Source organism: Coffea arabica, chromosome 10e (genome assembly GCF_036785885.1).
Source record: "Coffea arabica cultivar ET-39 chromosome 10e, Coffea Arabica ET-39 HiFi, whole genome shotgun sequence".
Classification (NCBI taxonomy): Eukaryota; Viridiplantae; Streptophyta; class Magnoliopsida; order Gentianales; family Rubiaceae; genus Coffea; species Coffea arabica.
In genome coordinates this window covers 7808461-7820594 of record NC_092328.1, presented here as the reverse complement: position 1 = coordinate 7820594, position 12134 = coordinate 7808461, and the positions used below count along the sequence as shown (strand labels likewise).

Genomic DNA, 12134 nt, shown 5'->3' with positions numbered 1-12134 from the left:
TCTTCAGTTTCTCCTATTCTTTAAAATAGGTTTCTCTGAATGCTGGAAGAAACACGAAGAATGTGTCAAATGAATTTCCCATGCATGAACAATATTACCATTAACTCATGCATGCATGATCCACAAAAAAACACGTAACAAGGAATTAATTTGGTTATTCCACAAGGGGGCTCCCGTGAAAGAGAACTACTCCGGATGTCTTTTCCTCTACAGTGGAACATGAATGGATGGTCAGCCACAAAAGTCTTAGCTTCCAGTTTTCCCGGAGGTATTTCCAAACTCACAGCTGCCGCCTTTGTGCCTGTGTCTCATCAATTCAACAAAAGTTGTCTGGATTATGTTCCAGAGGGGAAGATCTCTTTCTTGAAACATCTCTTCCAGCTCCATGGGCTTGCTAGTATTAGTGCGGTAAAAGGAGTAACATTCTTAATTAATGAGGCCTTTTGCATGGAGCTCCGCCCCACGAGTTAATTTCTTCGACGACTTCATCAGCCTGAACCAAATTTCGTCATGTCCAACAAAAAACAAAGAAAACTTCAACAAGAATCCTATACAAAAAGTCAACAGATTGACTAGCTGATAAGACTTTTATTATGATGGTTCAGGTTGAAATCACCAGAATTAGAGATACTGAATTGATGTTATGTAAATTTAGTTTAATTAGATGCTAATCCTAATCCCGACATTGGATCTTAGTTGTAATGTTGATCAATTGTTGGCCGCATGTACCAATCCTATACTATTTGTGGGTTAATTGTAAAATATGGGGAAAAAAAAACAATCAATAAGTTATCTAACTTTATGAAGATATTATTAAAAAAAAAGAAATTGGAATTGGAATATTTGAAACAACTAAGCTTCTGAATATTGTAATTAAAAAAGAAAGGGTAAATTATCTTTTACCTTCCTGTGATTTGGTGTTTTACCTATATATAATTTTTTCATGATTTGGATTAAAGTGTCACAATTAACTTTTTTCGTTAAATCTAACGGTCAATAGTAAAAGGTCAAAATTAAACTAATAAATTTATTAGTCGCGAAGTTGGTTGCGGCCAGAAGTTGATTGTGGTCCTTTGGTCACGACGGATCATGGAGGGAGAGGGAGGGGGAAGGTGCTAATGAGGGAAAGGAAGGGAATGGGAGGGGAGGAGTAGGAGGAGAAAAGAGGAAGAGAGAGAAGGAAGGAGGGGGAGAACGAGGGAGGATAATGGAGGGGATGGTGGCGGCGACAGCGGTGGTGAGTGGTGTAAATTATTAAAAAAATACCAAAAAAATTTTAAAATTCTTAAAATATTCTAAAATACATTTCAAAAACATCCATAATACAATTATAGTAAAAGGTTTTCAAATACAATACTAGAATAAAGTTTTTGAAAAACACTTCCAAAAATAGTTACTCAATACGGAGCCATTATAATTTCATTGCCAAAACAACATTTGCATTCAAGTGCCAAATCTCTTGTCAATGCTCATTGCTCAACACCTTTACACAATATTACATTAAAATTTTTGAAAAACACTCCGAAAAATAATTAAACTATATGGAGTCATTATAAAAACTCATACTTGAGTAGACCTGATTTTCATAGATCAATGACTCAAGTTGTGCCACACCACTTGGTGAGATGGTGTGGCACAATCTGAACCATTAGATCTATAAAGATCAGATCTACCCAAATTTCGACCTAATTTTATTGCCAAAACAACATTTGCATCCAAGTGCCAAATCTCTCATTAATGGTCACCACCATTTTTTTTCCTACTCAAAAGAGGGAATTATAGCCATTTTAATTTAAGACTGCTGTGACAATAAAATGGTTGTGGCAATATCATCAGCCCACAAGGTCTTTGGTTTCGGCAAATAGTCAATTGCAATAACAATAACGGTCCTATAAATTCAAAATTCAAAAATGAAGCAGCAATCATTGTTAGAATTAATACTCTCAATCATTCACTCAATAGTTCCTTTTCAGCTCCGATTTATGCAAGCAAGAAAACCAGTAAACCACCTATTCGACCTCAGAATATCTCCATACTTTTCACTTTCCAATCCTGCTTTATTCCTTGTAAAATCAAGAAAATGATGGCCGGGTTTGAAACTCAACCAAACAGGGCATTTCTTGATTGGCTCCAAGCTTCTAGTAATAGCACTAAAAAGATTAAATCACCCCCTCTTCTCAATCAAGAAGAGCAACCATTTTTCGAAAATGCTGAGGCTGTTGATTCTATAATATGTGTTCCAGGTTCAAGGCTGGTTTCTAGGAACGCCATTTCTAAAGGTTAGCCATAGTTGTAATTTCCAATTTTTTTTAATTAATTTCCAAGAAAACCCTTTTATTTTTTTAACTGAAATTTAAGGCATGTATGTTTGTTGGATGAAAATTGTGGCATTTTAATCTTTTTCTGGATATGGGTTTTCTAGTGAGTTTAAATTTGAAGTCTTGAATTTCTCGGATTCACAAATGAGTCGTAATTATTCATTGTTTTGCTGAAACGTGAATTCTAGGTGTTATTCCATATTCTAGGGGTGGATATCATGTGTGGGTGCTGAACTCTGTGAACAGTGTTGATGTTTTCATATTACTGTTATCCTCTTTGGGACAGAAAATGTAGTGAAGTTTGTAAATGCTGGAGGTGGGACTATCAAAGAAGAGGGAGAACATGGCAAGTTTATCATGTCTGATCATGGTTTTGATGGAGGGAACGTTCTTAAAACCAATGAAAGTGTAATTGATGACAGCAATTTTGGGGCTTTGTACCAATCAGCAAGGATAGGAAACTTCAGCTATCAATTTGAAAACCTCCCAGCTGGAGACTATTTCGTTGATCTTCATTTTGCCGAAATCATAAACACAAATGGTCCCAAGGGGATGAGGGTCTTTGATGTGTTCATACAGGAAGATAAGGTGAGCAGCTTTCTTCTCGCAACATTGTCTAAGATTTCATCACCTTTTAAGTCCCATTGATAGATACAATTTTCAAAGTGTTCTATTTGCCTCTTATTGTATTCCATCGTATGGGAAAACTGTCAATCACTTGTCAATCCCCACTCATAAATTCATTCCAAAGAAAGCTCTTTCTTTCTCTTATTGTATTCTTTTGTGTGTCATAATTGGTAGATTTTATCAGAACTTGACATATATTCCCTAATTGGAGCCAATAAACCTTTGCAACTGGAAGATGTCAGAATCTCTCTGGGGCCCAATGACGTGATAATGATAAGGTTTCAAGGATTAAATGGAAGTCCAATTGTAAGTGGCATATGTATTAGGGAAGCACCTAATTTGCCTGGTATGCTGGATCTCCTGAACTACACTCAGTTATTTTGATTAAATGCTCAAATCTCATACTTAACATTTTTCTATGGCTTGATTCCAGTATCTCTGGTGAAACAAAGGTGCCCTGAAACTGAGAACCTTTCCTTTGAGGTAGATTTTACTTTGCTCTGGAAATGTAGTTGAAAGGCCAACAGCTAGTTAGCTTACTCTTTAAGTCTTATATAAGACTTTTGTTTTTCTTGGTTACAAGTCTCATCTAAGACATATACTTGGTAATTTGCAGAATAAAGATGTCAGAGCAAGAAACGATGCTAGATATCAGAGGAAAATGGAAGAGTTGCAAGCACAATGTGAGCGAAAGACAGATGAATGCTACCAGGCCTGGATGTCACTAACAGACATGAGCAAGAAGCTTGAAGAGGTGACCATGGAGCTTGATAACAAATCTTTCCAAAATAATTGCCTAGGTACCTCTTTTTGGCATAGCTCTTTCTTTCAGATATAAAAAGGCTGGATCCTTTTCTATTACTTTTCTTGGTGAGGCATAAGAAGCTTGACTTCTTAGGAGACATCATGTCTAATGCTTCTTCTGTAACATGCCTTCCCAAATCATGATGTTTGTAAAGATCAATCCATGGTGCTACAAGCAGAGAAGTTAAAAGATGTATCCACCAAGTACAATCGTGAAAAGAAGTTCTGGTTTGAAGCCATTAATAAGATAGAGTCAAAAGTCAAGGTAATTTTATCTTAAAGTGATAAAAATATATAAAATTTGTGTAGCATCATTGTTTTGGTGTCAATCAATCCTCTATGTTAACTTGTTTGCAGATCCTGAAGGACGAACAGAGCAAACTATCTCGAGAAACACATGATTGTGCCAATTTAATTCCTGATTTGAATAAGATGGTTTCAGCTGTTCAGGGGCTAGGTGAGTTATAATCATTTTATTGCAATAATGCCTGCAGATGTTCTATTATGAACTGTTTGCATTTCAGTGGCACAGTGTGAGAATCTTAAACTGAAGTGCAGCAAGGAGCAGGCAGAGAGGAAGAAGCTATACAACCAAATTCAGCAAACAAAAGGTATCCCTAATTCTAAAAGGTCTAGCATATCTCTTTGGATACTAGGGACTTTTTTGAGAAACCTCTTCTTTTGACATGAGGATTTTTTTCCAAAAATTTTGAGCCTAATCATCTCTGCACATCAGGAAATATAAGGGTGTTTTGTCGGTCTCGCCCACTGAGTAGAGAGGAAGCTTCAGCGGGATATGCAACAGTCACAGATTTTGACGGGGCAAAGGATGGAGATCTGGGGATAGTTACAAGTGGTTTTACTAAAAAAACATATAGATTTGACCGTGTCTACATGCCAAAGGACAATCAAGGTAGATATTTTAACTTACATGCTATTAAATTATGCGTTCTTTGATTGAATCTAGTAAATCAAATATTATTCATGCAGATTTTTCATATATCTTTTGATGGACATAATGCTTAGTAAATCTTCTATTATTAGAAAAAAGGGTAGGTTGGCTAAATATGCCATTCTTACCCGCGATGGTGATAGCTGTATGCTTATCAAGACATATGGCTAACATAATTTGTGGAGCCCTGTAGGGTTGGCTCGCTTGGCCAACAACCCTCACAAAAAAAATACTTCTATTATTGATTTTGTTCATATTCGACTTCTATTTTACCAAGTTCCCTACTCACTTGAGGTGCTTATTTGGTTCTGTAACAGATGATGTATTTGCGGATGCTTCACCATTGGTGATCTCGGTTTTAGATGGCTATAATGTGTGTATATTTGCTTACGGACAGACAGGAACTGGAAAAACATTTACCATGGAAGGAATTGAGAACAACAGAGGAGTAAACTATAGGACTTTGGAGCTTCTTTTCAGAATGATTGAGGAAAGGAAAGATGCTTTCACATACAACGTATCTGTCAATGTACTGGAAGTTTACAATGAGCAAATTAGGGACTTGTTAGTCAACTCACCAGCATCAAAGAAGTAAGTAAAATAAATGTATACTATAATAGCTTGGTTAATTTTCTTGGATTGAGTTTGCGATGGTCTCAATTAGTTTAGGCCATTAGGATCAAATTTGGATACAATGAAGACTCCAATACATACACAGTGAAAACATATAGGGCTAGACATGAGAGTCAAACCAAGAATTTCATAGTTATTTGATTAATGTCTTGATTAGTTAACTTAGGTATTAGAAACGAATATTAGGACTTTGTAATACACTGAAAGGTCACTAAAGAATTAATTATTTTGAATAGTTAGATCATACATATGAAATAAAATGTGTGATGACCCAAAAATTTTTAAATTATGTGTATGCATATGTATGTCTGTGTGTGTGTTTCGTTGTAGATATATATCAGTTGAAGAAGGCATTATATTCTAGACATGTGGTTCATATAAAATACAATGTAAAACGAATTAAAATTTGAATAAGACTAATTGAAATAAAAGATTGCAATTTACTTGAATTGAGTTTTGCTTTAAGGACAAAATGCCCTAATTGGCACATAAAATCTATTCTTTTGACAGAGTCATTAACCATGTGTAATTCGTCATAGTATGTAAGTAAATCCTCTTGACAATACTCGCTCCGTTCCAATATATTATGTACAACAATCTTTTGTTCAATGAAACTATTCTTTCAACATGACAATATCGGCTCCAAAAAGAAATAACAATGTGGGCACAAGTTAGATAATAAACTAATTTGTTCAATTGTGCATTTTTATTAGTGCTAGAATTTAAAAAAAAATCATAATAGTGAAATGAATGACTTGGTTTTGCCATGGAAAATGGAGTGCCCATTTTATGGGGGACTATTTATCAATTCTGACATTGGGATGTCAATTTATTTTAGAATCATATTTGCATATAATATATGTGTTGTCATCTAATTTATGGTTTGACATTGAAATATATCTCCAAATCTTCTTTTAGGCTCCTTGACATTTCTCGTTGACAAACCTAAAAGAGTGACATATGGTTCCATTACTACAATGACAAAAATTTGTTTATGAGTTCATTTCTATGTTATAACTGTTTGCTACTTATTGCCCAAATGATTCCATCAATTTAGCCTTGGTTTAGAGGTTTTTATAGTTAAAAGCACTTGCAGCTTATATTTATGTAGATCTTGTAATGCAATTATATGATGTGAACTTTCAAAAATAAGAATCACATGTCTGAAAGCTTTTACCTAGGATTCAAACCCTAAACCCCCTAAAACTGGCAGCGAGAAGAACTCTAAGAGCCTTCCCCTGGCCACTGGGCAAACCCCAGTGGTTCACATGTCTCAAACCTTGTGTGTTTGTTTCATCAGACGGGTTTCATCCAAATTTTCCCACTGGGCATATTCTGTAAAAGAATGCCTATTAGTTTCAGAAAATGTCATATTCTTCAGAAGTTGAGAGATTTGTTTCACAAGAGAGATTAAGAAAGCAATGATTTCAGTTCAAGTTTGATTATTTTATAAGTCATTCTTCCATATGTAAAAAATTTCCTTCTATTTTACAATATTTATTCCTTAACGACAATTATTTATTTTAGCTTATTAGTTGTTTCATGCTGAAACTCATCTAATGGTTTCATGCCATTGGTTTCATTAAACATTCAAAAAATTCTAAATAATCTATTAAACTTCTAAACTCAGCCAAACTCTTTAAGCTGAAGAAAATAATCTTTTTGTGCCTTGCTGAACATAATTTTTGAATATAAATATAGATTTTGGTATTAATGATATTTTAGCTAAAAAAAAGGGAAAAAGTTAAACTCTTTATAGCATTTTGTTTTAGATTTTCTTTAAGGTAAATAAATATATTTTTCTCATTGGAAAGGTTTTGCGTGAGTTTTAGCTGTTGTACAAATTAATTACTATTTTCCAAAATCTCTAATACTATTTCCAGGCCAATGGCACGAAAGATTTTGAATAATCTCTAAACTTCATTAGCAATTCACCATTTTCCATTGCAAGCACAACCTGGGCCAAAATTTTAACATTAAAGAGACCAAATTGGTTCAACAAGATACTAAGGGACCATATTAGTTAAAGTTTTAAAAATAGCAGACCACATAAGTCATAATTGTTGTTTTAAAGAATATCAATAAGTTGGTAGATCTTGAAGATATTTGGAAACATTTGTAATTTCAGTAGCTCGGGTTTTGATACTTTCGTATCGCATAAGTTAGTGTCATGCTAAGTATTTGTCTTACATTTTTTTTTTATCACATTTAGTTTCTCTTACTACATTTTTTCTTAAATTCAATTTGATAATATGTTGTGTGATTGCAGTGAAATGGAATGTGGGTTAAATTTTGACAGATGTAAATTGTTGAATATCAGTATGACTATTCATGTAGCTTTTATCTGTTATAGCCAAATAATCATGAATAACTTGAAACATTTACCAATCTTCTAAATATGCTTAAGAATACATTAAATTATTAATTTTTTCCCTCTCTTTTCTCATTAATCGTGGGAAAATTGTGTGTAGACCTAATTATCGCAAAGAGGAACACATTACATGTGCAACACACATACTCCCATACTAGTTTCCTTCAAAGATGACAGTAATCATCGTATTGTTGTTTCTTCTTTTGATTTTCACACATTGGTCATATTTTGAGTTTGAATTTCCAGGTTGGAGATAAGACAAGATATCGGAGGAATTAATCACGTACCTGGAATAGTGAATGCTGAAGTAGAAAATATAAGAGAAGTTTGGAATGTTCTGCAAGCTGGAAGTAATGCAAGGGCTGTAGGATCAAACAATGTGAATGAGCACAGTAGTCGTTCTCATTGGTGAGACTGAACTTCATTGACTGCATTAACACCTCTTGAGTTTCTCTTAGTGGATGTGATTCAGATATTATAGAAAGTCAGTGGCTTTTCTTGGATTGTATATGAATTAGTCCTTTGGGTTTTCTTTGTTATTTATTCTGACCCAGCACATTGAAACCTTGATCTTCTATTTGTCACTTACATTTTTCACCTTTCCAGCATGATCTGCATAACTGTGAGAGCTAGAAATTCAATGAATGGTGAATGTACCAAGAGCAAGCTATGGCTTGTGGACTTGGCAGGCAGTGAGAGATTGGCAAAAACTGATGTTCAAGGAGAGCGCCGCAAGGAAGCTCAAAATATCAACCGTTCTCTTTCAGCACTGGGAGATGTCATATCTGCTTTGGCATCTAAGAGCAGCCACATCCCATACCGGTATTCTTTTATTCTTCTTCATTAAATTGTCATTGCTAGCTACCACTAATCCTAATTAGTTCGTTTGGGTTATTTTCAGAAATTCAAAGCTTACACACTTGCTGCAGGATTCCCTTGGTAAGCACATATGTCTGGTTAAGTATTGAATTTCAGTTGGTAAAATTGATTCCATTGCAAAAACAAAGATTTTTGCTCATCCTTCTTGGCTGGTTGTACTTCAGATATTCACTGGAAATTCCTCAAATCTTTAACAAAAATGGGATGCAAATTGCCACTCAAATAAGCTGCATTAAATATGCTGCAGTAGTTTCTTGATGTTACTAATTTATCAGATCTATATTTTGAGATTGATGAAACTAGACAGCTAATTAGGTCAGGCCATGTTATTTGTAAAAGCTATTTAACTTCACTATCTTTTAGGCGGTGAAGCAAAAATTCTGATGTTTGTGCAAATCAGCCCCTTGGAGCAAGACTTGGGTGAAACTTTGAGTTCATTAAATTTTGCAACTCGTGTTAGAGGTGTTGAGTTGGGTCCTGCAAAGAAACAGATTGACTTTGGGGAGATTCAAAAACTTAAGCTACTGGTAAGCTTTATTGTTTTTTACACAATTTTTTAGAAAATTCTTTAACTCCATTTATTTATTCCCCTATTCACGCCTTTAGTTACATAAACACAGATATATTTACATGCATACTGTGGACTCTTTGGTATATATTAGTAACCCATCTGCATGAACAGAAAGTTTATTTTGCTTGTAACAAAGTTTTTGTCATTGTCTTTTCTGCTTGATCTTTTAAAGCTTGATAAATTAAAGCAAGAATCCAGAACAAAAGATGATGCCTTGCGGAAGTTAGAAGAGAACTTTCATGCCTTGGAATCTCAAGCAAAAAACAAGGATCAGTTCTGCAGAAACCAACAAGAAAAGGTTAATGAACTAGAAAGCCAACTTGCGATGAAGGCAGACTCATGCAGTCAGATGGACAGACAGCTGACAGAACTCTCAATGAAAGTGAGAGTTGGAGAAGACATTAGAGCGAATCTTCAGCAAAAGGTATCAAAATTTCCAATGTTATTGCTTCTTTCCATTGTCTGGCTACCAAATCTTATTTTGGATTTCTATTCAATGAATTAGGTAAATCAGCTCGAGAAAAAGCTGATAGAATGTGAGCATGTTGAGAGCAATGCTCTTCAGCACAAGGTTTGTGCACATCTTGGACTAGTTATGTTGGCTTTCTGATATGCTTTTAGCTGCATGGATCAGTTTTTTATCAATTGGCAAGTGACCTTTCTGGGTCGTGAATACACCAACCTTTGATTCAATCTGAACTTATTCACAAGATTTTGCTCTAAATAGAACATCAGTCAAAGTGATTTAGCTTCTCTTAATGAAGTTAAAATTAGTGCACTTTTGAAGCAAGGACTTTGTTATATGTACCTGCCTCTTGTACTATTTCAAGTATGCATGTCATAAATGTAATTTGCTTATAGCCTGAATCATATTTTCTTTTTGCCAAAAAAAATATATATCTTAAATTGTCGTGTACAATATTTGTTGCTCTTCTTATGTATGACAGGTCAAGCAGCTTGAAAGGACATTGAAAGAAAGAACTAACGAGTTTGAAGTTCATTCAGTGATCCTCCAGAAAAAGGTATTAAAGATTTTCCCTTCTAATAATTGACTCTCATTTTCAGTTGATCCTACTGAATTCCACTTCTCTCTGAACTTTGAAGCCAAACAGTCTGGTATTCCTGAGATGTGGTGGAAAGTTTTCCTTTAGTTTTTATTATTGGTAACAAAAGTTATCGTTTTGCTTCCTAAGTGGCATGGTTACACCCCTCTCCCCCCAACAACACACTCCTCAGCTCAGGAAAAAGATCCTTCACTTTACATCTTTGCTTTGTGAAGCTACTACAGGTCATAGTCCATGCACACTTGAACACAGAGGGAGAGAATTGGTTCTTACTTCTTACCTTATACTAATCGACATGAAGTTTTCCCTGTGTCAAAGCGATGACCTGTGTTTTATCACCTGTAAGTGTTTGAGGGAATGCACTACTTAGCATATCGCTGTTGCTAATACAGGTTAAGGAACTTGAGCACAAGTTGGAAAGGCAAGGAGGAGGTACTACGGTATCTCCAATGCTTCGTCCAAAGGTCTTTTATTTCTTTCCCACCCAAACACCCCCCCCCCCCCCTCTTTCCCTCATTTTTCTCTTGGTTTCTTTATCTATTTGGTTTTACTTGGGTCAGAGAAACACCATGGATATATATCACCAACCTGAGGTCTCACTCAAATCCTGTCTAATGTCTTGTTTCAGATTCAAGAGCTTCAGGAAAAGGTAAGCCAACGTGACAGACATTTGGAAAGTTCACCAGAACTGTGTGCATCTGAGCAGTCAAGAGCCAGTACAGATGAAAGAAAAGACTCTTCATCAATAACAGAAAATGAAGTCAATACAGGTCCAGGCACCCAAATGTTACAGCCTCGGAAACGCCCCACAGGACAGGGTTCTATTCTTCTTAAAGGAAATGAGTCACTGGGCCAATTGCGAATGAAAAGGGAGTTCCAGAATAAAGGGATTGAGAACATCTGCTTATCAAACCCTTCAACTGAAAAGAAGCGGTCACTGGCAACTGAATCAAATAAAGGGAGGCATATTGACCCGACAAAAGCATTTGCAAGAGTAACAAGAACTACAAAACCATTCCCTGGTATTCAGAGGTCCTTATCTAGTCGAATCAACAGAGAACCAGTGCCAATGGTCAAGGAGAGGGAAAGCAGTACAAGAGTTTGGTTGAGATAAAGACAAATTATAAATTAACCCCAACAAATTTTTTTTTTTGGCTTTGCATTGTATTCCGGCTCATGTGTAATTCCTTTTCCTCTCATCTGGACGTATGCTCAGGTATCTGCACAAATACACTGAGCTGTCTGTTTATTAGAGTTACTGTACATAATATGGCTAATCCTATAAAGATATTGGAGGCTGTATATAGCAATGCCAGCGCCTCAATGGCATAAAGTACAGCCTGCTTTCTGGTGTATCTTACCCATACATCTCATTATATGGTTTCTGCTTTACATACCAGGCAAAAGATTACAAACATGATTGCTAGTAGCATAACAACACTTGCGATTAGACATGGGAAGCCCACTTAGTATTTACTACCTTTATTGCAAATCGACTTCTGATTGATTAGTGATGGGTTCACGGAATCCTGATCAATTGGTAGAAGCACTACTCTGTTAACTGAATCTAGTTCAGAAATCTCTGCCTCGAGACAGATCATATGCCTCTGTAAACTGGCGCTATTTATTATCTTTGGGTGGCTGTCAGTCCTTAAAAATTGAACTTACCTACCGCGTTTGATCTCTCCAATCCATTTGAAATCAGTACGGTTCAGTATATAGAAAAATCAGGGCGAGCACTTTCTTACAAAGACCCTGGCAATTCTTTCAGTCTCGTCAGCTTCTCTCAGTTACCGGTTTCGTTTGCTGATGATACATTTTGGACACGTAAAATCATGAGAAAGGATAACCATAGCCTCATAGAACCAGCAGTATACGCAACTCATACATTCGCTCAGATTAAATAGAACAAAGA

At 35.6% G+C, this 12134-nt stretch overlaps 1 protein-coding gene and 1 non-coding gene across 3 annotated transcripts; both read left to right on the top strand.

Moving 5' to 3' along the window:
• Positions 1-1910: 1910 nt before the first annotated feature.
• LOC113714703 (kinesin-like protein KIN-14R) lies at positions 1911-11609 on the top strand. Of its 2 annotated transcripts, none has more exons than XM_027238709.2 (19): positions 1911-2279; positions 2605-2906; positions 3120-3291; positions 3379-3428; positions 3562-3745; positions 3905-4014; positions 4107-4206; positions 4274-4360; positions 4486-4662; positions 5019-5292; positions 7952-8113; positions 8312-8527; positions 8607-8644; positions 8948-9111; positions 9328-9579; positions 9661-9726; positions 10103-10177; positions 10612-10683; positions 10848-11609. In XM_027238709.2, exons 1-19 carry the CDS (start codon positions 2081-2083, stop codon positions 11331-11333), a joined length of 3186 nt encoding a protein of 1061 aa, XP_027094510.1. In that variant the 5' UTR covers positions 1911-2080; the 3' UTR covers positions 11334-11609. The 2 variants fall into 2 exon arrangements, with proteins under 2 accessions (XP_027094510.1, XP_027094511.1); XM_027238710.2 differs by having other exon boundaries at positions 2176-2279; positions 2507-2906.
• On the top strand, positions 4795-4923 carry LOC113715249 (U11 spliceosomal RNA). The gene has a single exon (XR_003453889.1). It is a non-coding gene; the product is annotated as a U11 spliceosomal RNA (small nuclear RNA).
• Positions 11610-12134: the final 525 nt, after the last annotated feature.

Coding starts and splice junctions, on each gene's coding strand:
- LOC113714703 (XM_027238709.2), top strand. CDS start 2,081: ATGATGGCCGGGTTTGAAACTCAACCAAACAGGGCATTTCTTGATTGG. Junction 8,114..8,311: donor CACAGTAGTCGTTCTCATTG/GTGAGACTGAAC, acceptor TCACCTTTCCAG/CATGATCTGCATAACTGTGA. Junction 9,580..9,660: donor GAGCGAATCTTCAGCAAAAG/GTATCAAAATTT, acceptor TCAATGAATTAG/GTAAATCAGCTCGAGAAAAA.